This window comes from Eublepharis macularius, chromosome 6 (genome assembly GCF_028583425.1).
Source record: "Eublepharis macularius isolate TG4126 chromosome 6, MPM_Emac_v1.0, whole genome shotgun sequence".
Classification (NCBI taxonomy): domain Eukaryota; kingdom Metazoa; phylum Chordata; class Lepidosauria; order Squamata; family Eublepharidae; genus Eublepharis; species Eublepharis macularius.
Window position 1 is genome coordinate 40286644 of NC_072795.1, and position 21432 is coordinate 40308075.

The 21432-nt window shown below is 41.7% G+C and overlaps 1 protein-coding gene across 1 annotated transcript in view; it reads left to right on the forward strand.

The window, feature by feature from the left end:
- Window positions 1-21432, forward strand: part of SLC9A9 (solute carrier family 9 member A9) — a 417613-nt gene that overhangs the window by 150884 nt on the left and 245297 nt on the right. Inside the window, exons 7-8 of the mRNA XM_054983875.1 lie at window positions 9177-9315; window positions 13823-13928. Coding sequence (XP_054839850.1) covers window positions 9177-9315; window positions 13823-13928 — 245 coding nt within the window. The remainder of the gene's footprint in view (window positions 1-9176; window positions 9316-13822; window positions 13929-21432) is intronic.

The following is a 21432-nucleotide window of genomic DNA, read 5'->3' on the forward strand; positions in this document are numbered from 1 at the left end:
TCCAATCACATTTTTAACCTTGCTACAGAAAAGCTACTTGAGGTGGGTACAATGTGAAGAAGAGAAATGGCAGGTGGAAAAGGCTAAACTACTTCTGCGGTTTCAACGTTCCCCTCCTAAAGAGAGGGCCATTAGGCTTCCATTACTTTATATTTCCATGTAATTTGTAGCCTTAAAATTATAGGAGTCACAGCCTCCATCAAGAAAACCACTATTGCAGTCCTTATGATGTCACCTGACTATGATTCAACTAAGAAGCAGGAATTTGACCACTCATAAAACGCATACACATTGCCTTGGTGCTTTGAAAAGAGTGGTTATTAACAAATAAAACAGCAAGAATTAAAATAAGCAGTATGAGGCTGTTGTGTTATTTGCCCTGCAAAGATGGCACGGACTGTGCCTGTGTGTTCTTTCCAATTGCATCTGTTCAATAGATCTAGCAGGAGAGATTCACATAGGGAAAATAAATTTCCACATACAGTATCAGACACCATATGCATTACAGAAACAATAACAATAGTAATGATATTGGAAATGGAATGGAATGGATGCATACCCATTTATATTGTGATGCTTAGCTCCATCCATTTGAACTGGTGGCATGTTATATTTAGAAGTTAGTGGGTATGTTCTCTAGTAGAGCTGGCCTCAGACCGAGAAAAACCTATGGGCTGTGGGTCTGTGGTCTGTGGCATTTTACAGACCACAGACCATGAACGTTTCATGGTCCAGCGCTGGTTCGCAAACCCACTGGTTCGTCATTCCGGGCCAGCACCAGAAGCACTCTAACCTCCCCTTGCTCCAGCTGACTAGCTGGAATGGGGAGATTTAAATGTTAAAAACGCTCATGGTGCCACTTGCCAGTGGGCCAGGAACGCTCTAACCCCCCTGCCCTTTAACAGACCACAGACCAATGGACAGGTGAAAAGTCCATGGGGTCTGTGGAAAATGGGCATCCCATGACCCGCCGGTTCATGAACACCAAACCGGCCCAGTCCATGTTAAATTTTGGTCCTTTTTCTGGTCTATGTCCACCTCTAGTCTCTAGTCTTTCAGGAAAGCATATCTTCTTGCCATGGAAATTAATTTTTATTCCAGAGAGATTTCATCCCTGTGCTCGTCTTTATGCTTGTTTAAAGTTTTTCTGCTACCATTCCCTATTGTATCTGTTTCCCTGAATGTCCTAACTGTTGTTCATTATTGTACTTTGCTCAGTGAATGTCCTAGCTATCAATCATACTGTATTTTCTCAAGCACTGTATAATCCACCTTGGAGCTCATTGAGAAAGGTGGGCTATAAACTTAGGTATCTGAGATGATCTTCAAACTCTCATAGACTATGAAGGAGTTCTTTCTGGAGTGATATGGTGCCATCTATAAAACTTGCATTTCTACCACGTCGTCAGAGTTGGCATTGGGGTGCAAACCATGATAACCTCCAGTTTAGATTACTGTAGTTTGTTTTACATGGATCTACTCTTTGACCATCTGGACCTGAACTATTTGATGGGGCACTTTTCCCCTCATACACTGCTTCTGCTGTTCGACATCTGCTATCAAAAGTATGTGGCATGTAACTCAAATGAGCAGTAATGGTCAAAAGAGCTTTTGCTATTATAAACCAAACTCTGTGGAACCATCTGTCACAAGAAATCTACCAGATCATCTGTTTAAGCAAGACTTTTGTCATGTCCCTGCCCGGGCGTAGCTGCGCCTGACATCTTACTGCCCAGCAGGGAACTTCCTGTGTCTGCCTTGCCCCCCCCCTTGGCCGGGGCGTGGCTGTGTGAGTTGCCTTTGTGCCGTGCAGAGGTCTGAGGTAAGTGGCCTTGCCTTGACTTGGCTATGGACCTATAGCTCTGTGCATCTGGGCATCTGTCAAGGGTTCCTGGGGAGCAGCTTTCAGGGTCATAGCCAGCATCAGATTTGTGGCCGGAGTGGGGGTATAACTCACCCTCACACCCTCTTGTCCACTCCTCTGCCTGGTTGGCCTCTTGCCTCCTCTCCCTTCCCTACAGAACATCCTCCTTTTCCTCCTCCTCCTCCATTCTCTCTCCTTCTCAAACCCACACTGATTCACTCTCCTCCTCTCCACCTACAACAACTCCTACATGACCTCTGCTGAGCCTGCCTTTATAAGACTTCCTCCAGCTTCCCCCTCCCTTCCTCCCAGGCTTCCTCCTATCCCTGTGCAGCTTCTCAGCCCTGGGAGGACTGCTTGTGATGCCCTCAACTGGGTATGCTCTCAGGTGTTCCTCCTCTCCTTCCAGTCCCTCCATGCTCTCCTGTCTTTTCTGGCAGGGTGGGGCTAGATGCCATCCAACTGAGGTCATAGATCCAGAGGAGTTAGCCGTGTTAGTCTGTAGTAGCAAAATCAAAAAGAGTCCAGTAGCACCTTTAAGACTAACCAATTTTATTGTAGCATAAGCTTTCGAGAATCAAGTTCTCTTCGTCAGATGCATGATCCGAACTGAGGAACTCTCTCCACATAGTTTTACTGAACTTGGCAGAATGAATACTTTCCCTCAGAAACACACAGACTCTCTCAGGCTCCATACAGTTTGTATGACTTAACTAGAATGAACATCTCTCCAAGATACACAAAGAATGACTGAAAGCCTTTCCTTCAGCACTGACTATAAACTAGAATTCACTCTGCCCCCTAAGGTATAGCTACCAGTCAATCAGATTACATTCCATTCAGCCACCCCCCCTTCCTTCCTCAGAGACCTGCATTTAAACTCACAGCAACAATTTTTAAAACCCTGCAGAAATAAAATACAAATTAACTGCATGCAAAATATTACACACCTGCTTGTTCATACTGACTACTAAGGATTTTGCAAGTGTGAAAAACAAGCATACCTATTTTCAGCTCTCAAATGCTCGAGTTTGTTATAGCGCTATTTTCCAAAAGCCCCTCTGGATGTCTTGGGCTTCTTATAAGTTTAAAAATACATTACATGAAGCAGAAATGAAGAAGTGGTAGTGACTTTCTTTTGATTTATGTTCATTTGCGTTTCTGTTACTTTTGTAGAAGCATCAAGGAAAATTACACAGTTTAAAAACAATTATGTTGATGCAAAAAGTGTATTCTGCTGAGCCTCTAAACACCACACTACAACATTCTTTGGTAATTTGATATTTTATTTTCTTAACACTGCTTTGATCCATGTGTGGGTGTGCGCTATGTGCCATCAAGTCACTTCTGACTTATGGCACACCTATGAATGAATGTCTTCTGAAATATCCTATCATTGACAGCCTCACTGAGAGCCTTGCTACAAGTGACATTTTACACGTGAAGGATAAAGGATCATTTTTGCAAGTCTTTCTGGGAACTGAAGTTCCTCTCCCCCACCCCTTTTCCTTTTGTTCCTTCCCCTCGCTGCCTGAAGAGACAGAGAAAGCCTGCGGCAACAGCAACTTTTGGAAATCGTTTCTCCAGTCACAAGCCTGCTCTCAATGTTCTTTGGGGCAGGCAGCTGCAACTTTCTCAGCTTTCTCCGGAGCATTCCCCACCCCCACCCCCAGCAAGACTATTTGCAAAAGCTGATGTTGCCATAGGCTCTCTCTGTCTCTTCAGGCAGCGAAGGGAAGGAACAGAAGGAAAAGGGGTGGGGGAGAAGAACTTCAGTTCCCAGAAAGACTTGCAAAAATGATCCTTTATCCTTCACGTGTAAAATGTCACTTGTAGCAAGGCTCTTAGATCTTGCAAACTGAAGTCCATGGTTTCCTTCATTGAGTCAAGTAATTTCATTTTGTGTCTTCCTTTTTTCCTACTGCCTTCCATCTGAGCTGCTACTGGACCTGAATCTTGCTCTTGACCTTTCCAGTGAGTCATGTCTTTTCATGATGTGACCAAAACACGATAGTCTCCGTTGTGTCGAGATGGGCACGAACAGGAAAAAAAATGAACATGATGTTGCCATCCATGAACAGGGACTCATGAACACTTACGAGCATGACCTGTTCACGAACATGTTCGTGGTTGGCTGTTCATAGGGGCCAGCAGGCTTTCCTCCAGCCATCATCCAAATTTGGTCAAGATCCATACTGTACCACTCCCAGAAACCTTACCTGATCAGGAACCAGGAAAGGTACAAATAATAAATAATAGCTTGTCCCCAGAGCCTGGCAGCAGCCCTGGAACCTGAAGGGGTAGATCCCTACTGCACCACTCCCAGAAACCTTACCTAAGCAGGCAGCAGGAAAGGTACCAATAATAAATAATAACTTGGCCCCAGAGCCTGGCAGCAGCCCTAGAACCTGAAGGGGTAGATCCCTATCCCACCACACACAAAGAAAATTCAAGCTCCAATACACTCTTTTTTTTTTATATAATTTTTTTTTATTTTTCATAACTACAAAACACTACACCAGACTATCACAAGGAAAGGGAAGAGGGAAGGGACAAAGGGGAGTGGAAAAAGAAAAAGGGGGGGGAATGAACTACAAACACTAAACACTACACTTCAATGTTTCCCTTCATACTGTCATAATACAAAAATAGCTCCATAGAATAATGATGGAGTGGTTAATCATACAGAGAATAAACATTTCAAATTCTGATTAAACTTTCCTCCCCCTTCTGGGTCCCGGACGCAATTCTCTCTGTGCAACTGCTGTTGCAATGCTCTCCTCTTCCCCCCCCCCCTCCGGCTCCTCCTTTTCTTCGTTCTTGGTGCAGCAGAATTCTGGGTTTTTATTCTCAAAATCCTTTAGTTGATCTTCTGATAATATCTTATAGGCCTGATCTTTATATCTGAACCATATTCCTTCCGGGAATAACCATTTGTACTTTATTCCATGGTCCCTCAGAAGAGCTGCAAACTTTTTATATTTAAAACGCCGTTTCCGGACTAGAAATGGAACGTCCTTCAAAATCTTGACTTTCAAACCCATAAAGTCCAAATCCGCATTGTATGAGTTATATAGGATGGTGTCCCGAATCTTTTTAGTTGAAAAGTCAATAATGATCTCACGAGGCAACTGTCGCTTTGTTGCATATTTTGAAGAAGCCCGACGGACCTCCAAAATGGCGCTTTTAACCTCTTCTTTAGTCGTCCTCGCGGGTGTCGCCAGTAGTTCCGAGACCAAATCCCACAGATCCTCATTTTCCTCCTCTTTCACGTTTTGGAGACGCAAAATTGTCTGCGTTCGTTCCACTTGTAGCCCGATCAGTTGGTTCTCCACCAACTTCAACTCCTTTTTTGTAGCCTTCACAAGTGACGCACTTTCCAGAGCAGACTTTTCTGCCCCCCCCCCCCGCTGCTGCCTTAATGGTTTTCACCTCGCTTTCAATTAAGCCCACCCTTTGATCAGTTTCGTTCAGCTTGTCAACAAAGGGTTTTATAGCTTCCACCACCGCCCTGCGCACCAATTCTTCGAGCGACTCCCCTTTCTGCAAGGTGGCCGAGATTGACTTACCGAGAGCGGGATTTTGCTTCTTTGCTGCCATTTGGGGGGGGGGCGCCAACAAAATTCTGGAACTCCACGAAGGGGAAGAGCGAGTCTTCTTCAGATCAACCTCTCCTTCACAAACGCTTGTAGAACAGAAGGGATTCGCTTGTTTACAGGCTTCCGCCTGTTTCTTTTACTTGCCGTTTCTCGTTGCCCGGCGGCACTCGAGGCGCCGCGCACATCTGCCGGCCTCCATAGGGACAAACGGGCAATTCCCTCCCCGCATTGATTTCGGGGAGTTCTTCCCGCCGCGTCCCGGACCCTGGCTCCCTCCCTGGGAGTCCTGGGGGCTAATCCTTGCAGATCAGCCGCCCGGTCAGGGTGCCCGGTCGTTTCCTCCCGGACCAGCCGAGAGGAGCGTCCGGCATGGCTGAGAAAACGAAACCGACTCCCAAGCTCCAATACTCTCTATCAAAATGCCAACAGCAGCTGTCTCTCTCCCTCCCCTCTGTCTGCAAAGCCAGAGCTGGGAGCCCCCCTCCCCCCTGGTCTTTACTCCCTTGTAACAAATTTGGAGTGCCACACTTGAAAGGAAGACCTGCCTATCAAGCTAAATTGGGATTAGATTGGGGTTTCCAGGGCAACAGCAGGAGCTCAGACAGAGTTCAAACAATCCCTGCCTAAGTTGCCAAGGGAATTGATTGCAGGTGCCAGATTGTCTGGCTTGACGAACAGCAACGAACAAGGCTTGCAACGACCACCTGTTCATTTAGAATGGGGCCTCACGAACAGCTTGTTCTCGAACAGCAGATTGGGCTGTTCGTTGCTTTTTTTGGTTCATATTGCTGTTCGTGCCCATCTTTAGTCATTACAGCTTCCGGGGAGAATTCAGGCTTGCTTTAATCTAGAACCCACTTATTTGTCTTCTTGGCTATCCATGATACCTGTAAAACTCTTCCCTAGCACCACATTTCAGATGAATCCGTTTTCTTCCAGTCAGCTTCAATGTCCAACTTTCATATCTGTACATAATAATGGAGAATAACCTAGTATAAATTATCTTGATCTTGGACCCCAGTGACACATCCTTATTCTTAAGGATTTTTTTTCTAGTTCCTTCATGGATGCACTTCCAAGTCTTACTCTCCTTCTGATTTCATTTCACCATCAGCCTTAAAATTGCATAAATGCTTTAATCTATAGAGGCTGAGAAAAGTCTCTGTGTCATTTAGTACATGCTGGACTATAAGGGCACAAAGGATCCATTTCCATTGATCATCAGTTAGGTTCCAAGAGAGAGGCAAATAGTTTAACAGTACATTAACATTCTCAAAAATAAATGAGTATTCTAATACAAAATTAATATGGGTAATAACTTTCTCCCAAAAGGTCTGAATGACTGGACATGTCCAAAGCATATGCTTAAGAGATGTAAATTACACTGCCAACAATTAGATGCTGTACTTAATCCTTCTGTAAAAAGGCACTGTGGTGTCCAATATACCCTATACATAATCTTTTGCTGAATGAGTCACTGCTTAAGATCCATAGCAGCAACATGTATAAGGCTTAAAGCCTTATTCCATTGCTTTGGCAGAGCTGGGCACTCTAGCAATGAAAATTCTTAAAAGAAAATAATTAAAATGAAACCAATCTTCAGAAGTGATTGTTAACATCTTGGGCTTAATTTACATATTACCTTCTCAGTATGTATTCTGCCCATGGCTCATCTCCCTCCCTCTCCAGTAATCCTTGATGTTCCATGTGACATGTGTCCCTTGGACTATGAGGGTGTTTTTTACACTAATTTTGGCCTTTGATGTGGCTTCCAACATGATAGATGAGGGAAGAACTTGCGTGAGCCAAGTAATGTGGAATTTCAGATGTTACCCTACAGTGTGGGAAATGACCTCAGGGAAGGAGCAACCACACTTCAGTAGTGATGTTTAAATTAGACCTTAGTCATCTTGCAGATCAATAGGGCTGTCAGGTCTGTTAACTGGGGGGAGACCCCCTGCTGGCAGCCCTTGTCCTTTACTACATCTCAGTAGGGCAGCAGGGGTAGAATTAAGCAAAAAAAAATCAAAAAGAGTCCAGTAGCACCTTTAAGACTAACCAATTTTATTTTATCGTAGCATAAGCTTTCGCATCTGATGAAGAGAACTTGATTCTCGAAAGCTTATGCTACGATAAAATAAAATTGGTTAGTCTTAAAGGTGCTACTGGACTCTTTTTGATTTTGCTACTACAGACTAACACGGCTAACTCCTCTGGATCTATGACCATGGGCAAAAAAAAAAAAAGCCTTTGTGTCGATGGATGAAGTCATTTCCAGGACAAACTCAGATTGATGTCATGCCTTTAGTATGACATTCTAGGATTCACTGGAAAACCTATGGTAACACCACAGAGTTTCTAGTAAACCCTAAAGCGTTGCACTGAAGGCAAGACATCAGTTTGCCTCAGAAATGACGGTGTCCTCTATATCCTGCCCTTACCCAGTCTTCCACAGAATGCCAGCTACTTGCTGCCAGCCCTACGAAGAACCCAATTGCAATGCTTAATAGCTGCAATTCTAACAGTACTTTCCTAGAAGTAACCCCACTGAACAAATGGGACTTACTTCTGAGTAGACCTGCTTAGGTTTGCTCCATAACATGCCTAAATAAGTCTGCCTTTTTAAAGGACACTGTCAAATCAGTGTTGTATCTCTTTTGGCAACTTGCTGCACACAGTACACGAGTTCTTAATATTCATAAGCATGAAATATTAACATCAATTTAAAATAAATCTAAAATGTTAATGTTTGAGATACCAAGCATTTTCCAGCAATATAAACTCCTTTTTAGCATCCGGTGCCAAACACTCTTTGACAGCCAGTATAAAAGATTTCAAGTAGAAAGACCGTAGGAAACTGAAATGTTTCTTAATTAGTGTTCAGAAAGCTTGAGGCTATTGTGTATCTGTTAACTTTATAACAAAAGGAAGAGGCTACTGACATGGTAATATGATTAGCATTCTGAGTATCAAGTCTCTGCTGGTGAGCACAATGTTTGATGCCCCCCCAAATGTTTTAAGTAGATGATCTTCCCACTGTGGTATAGCATTAATTTCCCATAAGAATATAATCTTGATGTCAACAGCCAAAGACTTGGATATAAAAGAGGACCTCTAGAAGGGGAAACAGTTTTCTTTTCTGCAAGAAAATGTGTGGTTTGTGTTTCCCTGGGGCTTCATATTGTATGGCTGTTGACACACACACAATTCTGTATATGAAGGGTAAAGCTAGTGAATGGAGCAACTATAATGGTTTATGACAGGATCACTGCCGAAGATTTTGTATATACCATGATTTGTATTGTCCATTTGTGGGTAAACCATAAAAGTGGCCTTTTATCAGGAATATTTGTGAATGAATAACTGCTCTGAAGACATATGGCCAATAAATAATTCAAAGTTATCTATCTCTCCTGCAGACTCCTTACATACCTACCATGTTTTAATGTCTAGTTGGCTTGGAAATAATACGCTTTATGACACTTGGAGCACAAAAAAAATGTATACTGACTGGCAGGAAATGGCAGCAGCACAAGATACTGCCTTAAAAAATAAACCCTTATTTAATCTTTCCCATGACTTTCCAATCTGCTAGGAGCCCTGAGGAGTGATTGCTAGTCCTTACTAAAGTACATTCCTAAGCTCTTGATTTTGCTCTTTGTGCCATGTGACTGAATTCATTATCTCTTGTCCCTTTTTTGTCTTCTTTCCAGCTCAATATCGATTTACAGCCCCAAGGAGAACCCCAACGCTTTTGATGCTGCTGCCTTCTTCCAGTCGGTGGGGAATTTTCTTCGGATTTTTGCTGGATCTTTCGCTATGGGGTCTGCCTACGCTGTTGTCACTGCTTTAATATCCTTTGTTGATTGCTATCCAACATCTCCAATTCAGAATTTTGGAAGACCAGATATTGCCAAAAGGAGTACAACTATACATTATTTTTAGTGTTACACTTTAAACAAGGCTTTTTAAATTACAATTTTTGCAATGCAACTGAACATAATAAATTTTATATACAATTTGTTTGGGCTTTGCATTGGCTCACATGATTGAATGGCAGCTGAATTGGTCTCTTGTGTTCAGACAGAAACAAGTGGTAGCAACAGGGAGGAGTACAGTCCACAGAGCTCCCAAGACGTAATCCTTCTATAATCTGCCTCCTGCCATCCCCTCATACTACCTAAGGAGATAGATTTTGTTTCTTATGGTAAAAATGCATACGATGAGTTTGTTTCCAGAGTCGCTTTAACATGACTTATTTCATTGCATGTGTGGAATTATAACAAGAAAGACAAGGAATTGTGTGCTACATTCAGAACTAGACATGGGCACGAACAGAAAAAAACCCGATGTTTGTTGTTTGTTGCCATCCATGAACAACGAACACTGGCAAACATGATGCTGTCTTGAACATGTTTGTTGTTCGTGGGGGCCAGCAGGCTCTCCTCCAGCCATCAAGATCCCTACTGCACCACTCTCAGAAACCCTACCTGAGCAGGCATCAGGAAATGTACCAATAATAAATAATAGCTTGGCCCCAGAGCCTGGCAGCAGCCCTGGAACTTGAAGGGGTAGATCCCTACCGCACCACTCACAGAAACCCTACCTGAGCAGGCAGCAGGAAAGATACCAATAATAAATAATAGCTTGGCCCCAGGGCCTGGCAGCAGCCCTGGAACTTGAAGAGGTAGATCCCTATCCCACCACACAAAGAAAATTCAAGCTCCAATGCACTCATCCTGTCTCTCTAACAGCAGCTGTCTTTCCCTGAAAGCCGGAGCTGGGAGCCTCCCTCCCCCCTGGTCTTTTCCTCTTGTAACAAATTTGGAGTGCCAGTCCATGCTTGGAAGGAAGACCAGCCTATCAAGCTAAATTGGGCGTAGATTGGGCTTTCCAGGGCAACAGCAGGAGTTCAAACAGAGTTCAGACTATCCCTGCCTGAGGGCCAAGTGTCATTCGTCATGTGTAGCATGGCCCTGAGTTGCCAAGAGAATTGATTGCAGGTGCCAGACTGTCTGGCTTGACGAACAGCAACGAACAAGGCTTGCAATGACCACCTGTTTGTTTAAAATGGGGCCTAATGAACAGCTTGTTCACGAACAGCAGATTGGTCTGTTTGTGGGGGTTTTTTAGTTCGTATTGCTGTTTGTGCCCATCTCTATTCAGAACACACTATTGTACAAGCAATCAAACTCTTATTTATTCTACATTTCCATAAGTATTGGCAGATTGACAGTCTTCAGAATGTTGAAAGCCAAGGGAGTTTTCTACATTTGTTAGACCTTTTTGGATAGTAGACCAGAGCAACATTGCATCTAGCTGTCAAACACAAGAGAATCAATAGCTGAGCATTATCCCCAGGGTTTCTCACTCATGAACACACAGGAATGTTACTCCCCAGAGTAACTCCCCTTTGCAAACCTCTCTTTGCTTTCAGAAGACAAGTGAAATTATTTTTGTATCACCAAGTCATCTTCTTAATAGCTGGTCATACTGCTAAGTTAGCTCTTTTTAAAAGATTATCTTGTATTCTGAGGCTAAGTTGTTGCTTGATATTGATGCTTTAATGTTATTTTTGGAGACCCCCTTGCATTCAAGGTAGAAAGGTATTTGTTTTTAAAAAGAAATGCTGGTGGGAACATGAACACTGAGGTGGGAAATTATATAATCATATAATACGAAATTTGAGTGGTATTTGCAAAACTGTGATATTGTTTTGTTCTCTTCTCTGACTGGTGGGAAATTTAAGTCAGGGTGTGTTTCCTTTGGAAAACAGAGCACAGAGGTACAAAACTCTTTGAATAATTACATTTTTAAAAAATGTTCAGGTTAAGTAGGTGTTATGGAGAAGCACGTCAAAAGCAATAGATCCTTCCCCCCTATAGTGAATTCAAAGCCAGGTTTTCTTGCTCCATCCCAGCTATGGAGGCAGGAAACAGACATATTCCTAGCAAACATCTCAGGAGTAGAGAAACATGAGGCTAGGTGCTTGGCCCTAAGGGCACTCACAGCCAGGCAGTAGAGGACAGTCTTTACGAATCAGAAGGATGGTGAAGAGTGTTAGATCAACTACTCTTAGAACAAGAGGAAGCAGTAACACAACAGGAAAAAGGAACGTCAGTTATAATCTCCCTTTCTTCCTTTTGAGATCTTGGGCAACTCATTGGAAAAGAAAAACAGAGTCAGGAAAGACAATCTAAGATTCCCAAAGGGATTGGCCGTGTATCGCCTTACACAAAATGTTAGGAAATTAAATAGCTGTTCAAGTTGAATGCATCAGTCTTATCTTTTTCCTGGATCTTTTCTCTTTCTTAAAGCAATGCCCAAATAAGCTCCACTCTGTCTTTATCCTGAAATAATTTGTACCACATGTTCAGCTCTACATGTGTTGACTACAAGATGAGAATTGTTTAGTGCATATTCAAAGAATAATCAAAAGTACACTTTACATGGATTGTAACATACAAACAGGGCTCTAAAATCTCCTCACCTCTTGATCAGATGATAAGGGGTGTGCATTATGAAATTTCCAGTACATAAACATTGCTATTTTAGGTTGTTACTGTGATTTTCCAAAAGAGTAACACAAATCTGGGATTCTTAGACATTACAAGAAACACTCTCCAAAAGCTCCAAATTTATGCAAATAACTTCCCACTAGGGGTTCGTTAGGATTGGGGGAAAGACCAGGAGGAAACAAGAGCCCCCTCCATCTGTGATACCTCTTATCAGCAAAAGAGCCAGTTTGGTGTAGTGGTTAAGAGCAGAGGGACTCTAATCTGGAGAACCGAGTTTGATTCCCCACTCCTCCACTTGAAACCAGCTGGGTGACCTTGGGTCAGTCACACCTCTCTGGGAGCTCTCTCAGCCCCACCCACCTCACAGAGTGATTGTTGTGGGGATAATAATAATGACATACTTTGTAAACTGCTCTGAGTGGGTGTTAAGTTGTCCTGAAAGGCAGTATATAAATCGAATGTTATTATTATTTTAAAAAATCAGTTTCTATGGCTTGTAAACAACATTCTAGTTGTAACTGATGTGTCACTCTGAACAAAGTGGTGAACCACATCCCAAACCCCTGCCACCTCCTCCTCCTCCAAGAACTCCTTAAAAGTGGTAGGATTAATGACTGTGGACACCCCCTGTGAAGACATGTCTCGTAGCAACTGTATGATTGATTCATCACATGTGATCACACCCACGTGCTCTATTTTTTTTTTAATTTGAACTATTTTCAAAGATTGGGTGGACAGGGCAAGGCAGGAAGTTTTCTTAAAAGACAGTCTTCTTTGCATTGAGACAGGAAACAACAGACCACAGCAAGGAAGGATGGCAAATGCAGTTTTCGGTGGAAAGGTAAAAAAAAAAATCAGTCAGTCAATGTAAGATTACATTTTAAAAATGGATGCAGACAGAATTTTTTTTAATGCCAATGACCAGTGCCACGCCACGCCCCCCCCACACACAAAGGAATCAGTAAAGAGAGATGTGCTTGTGCCAAAAAGTGTCTGGTTTGAGGGTCTGTACAATCAAACCATTCTGCTTCAAAATTGGGAAGGTTGAGTAGATTAGAGGGAGGATCACGTTCTGTGCCAATTTGGTGCCATTATCTTTAAAAACAGCTGCCCCGGGCTCTTGAATTGATTCCCCGTTGAAAATAATGGTCCCAAATTCCAGAACCTGAAAAAAACCACTGTTGTGAATCCCAAAATTGTAACATCCTACCCAAAAAACAGCAGTCATGGTAACTCCCCCTGCCCTCAATCACAGCACACCCTACACATGATACAGATAACTGGAGCAGTTGCAGAATGAGCACACATGAGCCTCATACTGCTTTATACATGAATCAGACCCTTGGTCCATCAAAATCAGTCTACTCAGACTGGCAGCTGTACTTCAGGATCTCAGGCAGAGGACTTTCATGTCACCTACTGCCATATCCTATAGCTGGAGATACAGAGGATTGAACCTGGGACCTTCTGCATGTGAAGCAGGTGCTCTACCACTGAGGCATGCTCCTTCCTGTGCCCCTCCCATGCTACTCTGTTCACATCAGAAGATCTAGGTCAGATGAAAAGAGCCCGTGACATAGTTCCTTTCAATGTCCCTGTTTCTAATTGGTCTAGATCAGTTTTAAGATATGCCTTGTTGGATTATTACATGAAAAATGTGGGGCGGGGGGGCTCTTAATGTTTTATTTATACTTTGGCAGAACTGTCTAAGGGTTCGTTGTGACTGATCTGTGAGCATGATCTTTTTCTCACACTTGTCTTTCTTTCAATATTGTCAGAGGATCAGTTTTAAAAATCTGTAAGTCATCGTTTTTCCCTTTTCCTTAGCATCATTTTAGCACTTGACAAAGTTTACCAAGCTATGTGAATTCCCTATGCTAGAAACTGGTCTCTTTTTCCTTTTGTCTTGGAGTGCCTTCTTGTCTGCAGAAGCTGCTGGACTTACAGGTAAGGGTTTTCATCCCTCTGAGCTGGCAATGATTCTAGAACTTAGTATGTTCATTCTGATCCAGAGAACAGAATGCTATCAGCCGGGAACACACGAAACCTTATTTGTTTTTCACAGGTTATAGCCTCCCATTAAGATGAATGAGGAAGCTATTCCAGAAGGAGGAGCTCTTTTTGCGCATCAGAGCTCTGTGCCTGGAACAGCCCACTCAGTTGGAGCGTATGACTCCAGAGCTGAAAAGCCAAACGTTTCTTTTGAGAATGAGGTTACATAAAGCTTCCCTCAGCTCATTGTTTCTATTTTCATTACAAAAAAATGTGTGGGTGGTGGATATACCCATCTTGAAGCACACACTAGAGAGACAGTAATGGGTTTCTTCTGTAGAGCTTTTACGGGTGTTGCTTGTTTTTGAATTTTAAAAGCAATCTATTTTGGAAAGCTTCAGCAATAGTAGAGGTTCAGTAGTACAATCAACAAATACTGACTGCCTTCCCAATTACATCTCCTTTCTGCTGCACATATCCCTACATCAGCACTTATTTATGTATCTTCTGTGCCCCATTTCTAAGACTCAGAGCAGGTAACATTGACAGTTTATTATTTTACAGGATTCTAAATGTCACAAAAGTGATGATCTATCCATATGACATTATAATTGTTGTTAACATCAATGTCCTAATCTGCCTCTGCTATGAAAGCTTGAAGAATTGTGGAATCATGTCAGTTCAAGGAAGGAAAAGAGTACCTCAGAGACAACCTATGGGGAGAGGCTGTGGCTCAGTGGAAGAACCTCTGCTTTGCATGCATGTGGTCCCAGATTCAATCCCAAGGAACTCTAGTTAAAAAGACAAGGCAGTAGATGATGTGAAAGACCTCTGTCTGAGACCCTGGAAAGCTGCTGTCAGTCTGAGTAGACAGTACTGACTTTAATGAACCAATGGTCTGATTCAGTATAAGGCAGCTTGTGTGTGTGTGTTTTCAAACTTATTAGTTTTCCAGAACAATGAAATATATATGCTCAGCTCATTCATTCACAGAGGAGGAAACTGAAATTGCCAGTCTACTTCATGATGAGCATTGAATTTTGGTAGTCAAGCAGGTCTATTCAATGGTGCTTACTCCCAGGAAAGAGTTCTTAAAGTTGCAGCCAGATAAGGTATCCTGATCACTGGAAAAATCTGAAAATGTGACATGGGGTACACCTTTCCCTTAAAGCAGGGGAACAGCTGCGTATAGATTCTTAACCAACCCAAGGAAACGGGGGTTATTTTGACTCCAGAAGTCATTGAAAAAAAATTGGTTTACCCATTTAAAACTTTCTACAGGCACCAATCTCCTGTTATGATTTCTCCCCAATGAACTCCAAAGCCCTGAAGTCCCTCTCTTCCCTCCTCACTTCCTTTCTTTTTTAAGTTTGAGGTTCATCAAAAGTGTAAAGGGTGTCATTCTGGCCCCCAATAGATTTGGCTTGAAAGTGGAAGTACTTTGCGTAACTGTAAATGGGAGTTCTATTGACCACAATAAAATCATTGAAAAATTATTTTAGCGCTGTTTCCTTGTACAAATAGATGGACCAACACCTATTATCTTCATTTTATAGGAAGGTAGAGCAAATGGTGAAAACTAAAATTTCTCTCCATAATTTAGATCCATAGCCATTTGTTGTGCAAAAATATCACACTTTTGGCTTTGGGGTTTTACACTATTTTTGGAATTGGGGGTCACAATGACCCAGATGGAAACCACAGTTGCAACCTGAATGGTTGTGTATATAGTAGGAGCAGGTTAAAGCCCTCTGTTTGGGCTATGTCCATTATGTCCATAGCCACATGGAAAATCTCAAATTGAAATGTATTGCAACTTTGGGAAATGGGGTCTCTTGTGCTCTATCAGAGCTTCTCTTCTGCCCCATAGCTACTTTGAAAAGCTCAAATTGAACTGTATTACGCTTTTGGAAAATGGGGTCATTTTAGCCCCCTGCAAGACATGCCTGATCATGTTTGCAGGCATCCTTTGAACCTATTCACATTTTCCAAACTTGAAGGAGCCAGTCAGCCTGGAACTTTAGATAACCCATAGCCATCTGTCCACTGAGCTGATTGTTTCCCTCTATTATTCAGGAAGAGCTCTTAATTGCAAGGCTCCAACAGGTGTAGCCTGAGAGCAGGTTACAAGAAGGCTAGCAGAAAGAATGCAGATATTTTCTCTTCTTTTTGTTAACCCATTAAGTGGCAGGAATAGAATCCACTTGAAGCTGCTGGGTGACTTTGAGCTAGTCACAGTTCTCTGGAGCTCTCTCAGCCCCACCCACCTCACAGGGTGTTTTGTTGTGGGGATAATAATGACATACTTTGTAAACCTCTCTGAGTGGGCATTGTCCTGAAGGGCGGTATATAAATCAAATGTTGTTGTTGTTGTTGTTGTTCTATTGCAAGGGTCTGTTATGTGCCTATTTTTTCCTTGACCTCAAGAATAACTTTCTTCAGCAATGCAGGACAACGAAGAGTAGAATTTGGAATCAGGATCAAAAATACCCCTCATTGAAAACATGAAATCCTCACAGAAATGTAATGGGGTAAAATTGACCCCATCACTTTTAAAGCACAAGACATAGTTTATTTTGGTGGCAGTGGCAGGAAACTCACATATGGTGTCAGCAGCAAGAAACTCACATGGTGGCAACACTGAGCAAGTCAATTACCACCAAGGGCAATAAATTATTTACTCAAAATATTATTATTCGTGTCTTGCTCACCATGTGAATAAAAGATATACAATCAGTCAAATATTTACAATGTGTACATATACAATTACATAAATACACACATATGTCCCATAATAGCTGCAAAGAGACAATGATAATTCTATAACTTCCTATACAAATTTGCTGGAGTAATGACAGTTCTTGGAATGATTCTTCCTCGTGTCCTCACACTCCAAATATGTGGTGATGCCAACAGGATGGTCAGTATAAGGTAAGTGTTCAAAAACAGCAATGTCAGAAGAGCCTGATAGGATCCCTCTGGATCTCCAGGTAGGTGGCAACGAGCCCGCCAGCTTAGAGTTGCTCGTTTCGGTTTCCTTCCATCCTGGCCTCCTCTCTAACATAAAAGCATTAACAAATATAAACCACCCTTGCTTAGTATATTGAACATTGTATAGTATTCCTTACACACAGTGTAAAACCTTGTATAAAATTCTTACATACATTGCATAACATACTTACATGCACATGATAGTCCTAGTCACACTCTCCAGATAGAAACTTTCCAATTCCCTTGGTGGTAATTGGCTTTGTTGGGACCCTTTTCTCTTTTTGTGGCTGTTGGTTGTTAAACACTGAGCAAGTTACACATGGTGGCCGTTTGAGTATAACAGTTAAAAATGATTGCTTTCTTTAAAACAAACTGTCCTGTGCTTTAAAAGTGGTGGGGGTAAATTTTACGCATTTTACATTTCTGTGAGGATTTAATGTTTTTAATGAGGGGTATTTTTGACCCCAATTCCAGATTTCACACTTTTTTGTCCTGCATTGCTGAAGAAAGTTATTCTTGAGGCCTGATTTTTTTTTCTTAGTAGCTAATGCAATGATTGAGAGAGCATTTGGGAGGGGGGGTGTAAGTTAGACTCATTTTGACCCAATTCCAAAGTAGTGTAATTGGTTTTTTCCGCTTTGGGAGGGTTAAAATGATGAATTTATAAAAGGGAAAGTGGAATTTTAGTGAAAAGTCCCATGTGACATCCATGTGCTCTTCATGGTATTTTGTGTGCAGAACCTAGGTGTTGTCACCTAAAAACACATGGGGTGCTTCATGTACTATCAGGGGCCCTGCCATAAGGAGCAACCTAGATCACATGCAGTCTTTGCACACCAGGTTCAATGTACACATGCAAGTCAGGGGTAGAGCCTGCCTCTGTAGTCCCACTCCCAACTCCATATACATGCACACAGGTTTAATGTAACTATATTAAGAATGTCTGTATGGAGCTTAAGTGTTCCCCAGGTGGTGGTTACATTATCTTCATGTTAGCTAGGAAGCTGAAATTGGGAGTTGTTATAATCTAAGGCACACTCTGATTACTTGAAGAGCAGAAAATATAACTCTTAGCAATTTGATTATTAAAACTTTGAAAATGGGCTGTTTTAAATCTTACAGTTAAAACTCTTGAAATAAACCTCAGAACCCTTAACATAGGTATAGAAACTGTCTCCCACAAAACTGCAGGAAAGTGGACCACTGGTCTAAATCCTATCTCAGTCATTTACACCAGACAAAGGTAATTGCTTCCAAGGGGGTGAAAAGGGCTGAGGAGATCCTATTGTGAATATTAAAAGTCTCTTTAAGTTTGCTGTATAAATTTCATGATCTCATGTTTGTAACTCCTATGAGAGAAATTTGTGAAGGGGAAATCAAACGCTGACACCTATTAGACATGCAAAAATCTCCAGATGTGTGAATGCTCTAATGCCAAGTTAGAGTTGGATTCTATAATTTCTTGAAGAGAATTGGAATAATACTTTGGTCTCAAACTGCTTATAAAAGACTTGGGAAAACTGAGGTTTGCTGCAGTAGAAATATAGAGGCTACCAACTACGGCTGCAGTGCCTGAGGCCCGAGGTAAATTCCATTTTTAGGCAGCTAGAACATACTGTACAACTTACAAGAATATAACTGGCACATGTTATATTTTCACACCCCAAGTAACATATTGTAGAGTCTCTCCCTTCAGTCAGTTTGGAGTGTTTTTCATACTGTTCTTTTAACTTATAAATTGTCTGAAGTGATAGTACTAATTTTGGGGGGGGGGGTATTGTGTACAGATTATTTTTGCACTTGCATTGTGGCTGTAATAAATTCTTTTTAAAACCAAAATTTAACCAAAAGACCAAGTTCAGATCTAATTAGAAGGATTTTTAATATATATATATATATATATATATATATATATATATAAATAACATTACAAGAAAATGAAACTGATACTTATAAATAGAAGAAAACTGCAAAAGATGTTTGAAAGGAAATTGCTTTATCATAAATAAATCACAAGTTAAAACCAGCACAGCCTAATTCTACTATTTGATTTTTTCCCCACTGGTTCACACAATAAGTTTTAGCAGAGAGGACCAGGCATTCTTCCTCAGCCTACTTCACAGGACTATTGCAAGGAAAAAATGGAGCCCACAGCATGGGCTCATGGAAGGAAGGATGGGATAAAAGTATAACAAGGAGACAGAAATCAAACAGTAAAATATTGTGGTGCCTAGGAAATTATTTATAGCACTCCCATGGTAATCAGTTAGTACCAACATTATGTGTTTCTGGGTGCCCTGGCAGTCGACAAATTAAGCCTGATAAATCCCAATCTAATTGTAAACTACTTGCATAAAGCAACATGTATACAATTCAGAAAAAAAATTCACCACCAACAACCTTGCTTTTTAAAAAGTTGCCAAGCATGGTTGAAAAGACAGCTTCAACTTGATATATGAATAACATGCAAACTGGACTCTGAAAAAGGGAATCTACTCTATCTGAACACCTGATTATCACCTATGGAATGTGGAGGTATAACTGCCCCAGCTGAGTTTTTAAAAATCATTGACACACTCTTTGGTGTTCCTTCTCATTGGTAGGATTGAATATGTACATGGTATTTCATTCTCTGGTATAGGCATCTCTTAGAAGCATTCCTTTTTATGATCCATGAAGTTTATTGTGGGTCAGATATTGCCAATTAATTGATTAATTAAAATACTTCTGTTCCAGACTTCCCTTCTGTAATGATTTGTTAATTTTTTAACCCCTGGTAATGATTTGCCCTGCTGTTAAACCATTTAAAAACTTTTTAAGCCTTTGCCTTTGAACCTTTAGTTCAGCTCCTCCTTACATTATCTTAAACGTTTACCTCAGAAGGGCTCTGGTCACAGCCATCGTACTCTAAAGTAGTGTTCTTTACCTTATCCAAACTGTTACCTCAAGAACACCTTCTCTTTTGTGTTTGTGTGACCTGTATATTGCTGCCTCCCTGACTCCCTCAAAAAAATTTTGCTGCCACCAAAGGCAACTTGTAACTTGTAATATAGAAAGGCTTGTTATAGGTGGTAGTTTTGACAAAATGCTCAGCATGTGAGAATGGTTGAAGCTTTAAAATAGATCTTTTTTCTTAAACAAAAGTATAGTTTATGTATAAGTACATAAGCATGATGGTTGCAGAGTTTTGACAAGCATATTTGTTTTGGAATAATTCTTAAGCTTGGGAGTTTCAAATATAATTATATCTTCTTAAAGGTATATTTGGCCCTGATCTGGATAGTCCAGGTGAGCCTGATCTCATCTAGATCTCAGAAGCTAAGTAGGATCAGCCTTTGTTAGTAATTAGATGAGAGACCTCCAACAAAGGCCAGGGTTGTGGAGGCAGACAATAGGAAACTACTACTGTTAGTCTTTTGCCATGAAAAAACTGCCAGAGGTCACCGTAAGTCAGCTAGGACTTGAGGGTACTCTCTACTAGACATGGGCACGAACCGCATTACGAACCAAAAAAACCTATGAATCGCCTGATCGTCTGTTCATGATCCAGCAGTTCATGAGGGTCCATGGCCAATGAACCAGCATTTGTTGGAAGCCCGGTTCGTTGTGTTCGCCCGTGGTTTGTGAAGCCAGACAGTCAGGCACCATCAATCAATTCCCTTGGAAACGAGCTGGGGGAATGCCTGAACTCTGTCTGCACTCCTTCTGTCGCCCTGGAAACCTGAATTGAAGCCCAGCTTACCTTGATCGGCAGGTCTTCCTTCCAACCATGGAGCTGCAAATTGGTTACAATTGGTTACATGGGAGAAGACACCCGGGGGGGAGGGAGGAGGAAGGGGGTGTTCTGTAGCCATGGGCACTCCAATCTCATCCCTGCAAACCCTGATAGGCAGTTCTGACAGCCAACCCCTTGTACACTGGGCCAACGTCAACTGGTGGCTCTAATTGTATCGAGTGGAAGTTTCCTGGCGGCAGCACCGAACCACGAACCATAGGTTCGTTAATTTTTTTGGGTTCATGCCCATGTCTACTCTCTACCACCAAAGGTATATTCACAGTCAAACAAAGTAATTTTTCACACAGGTCTTCATTAACAGAATAAGCTGTTTTCACATCCACACAGACAGATTCATTCAGGTGTTTCCACACAGCTTGCCTGAACTACATAGATTAATTTATCTTTCAGATATACACAGACATTCTCTTTTAGGCTCACACACAGTTTGCATGATTAGATAGAATAATTTTTCTCTCTGAGAAACACATAGACTCTCTCAGGAACACACTGTTCAGGCTTCATACTGATTGCCTGACTGAACTAGAATAAAACCTCTTTCAGGCTTCCACACAGGTTGCCTGTTTTGTCTAGAATAAACACTTCCTCTCAGCTCTCTGACTAAAACTGCAGTTCACTCCATTCCTTAGGGTACAGGAATTGTCCAATCAGATTACACTCCACTCATCCATC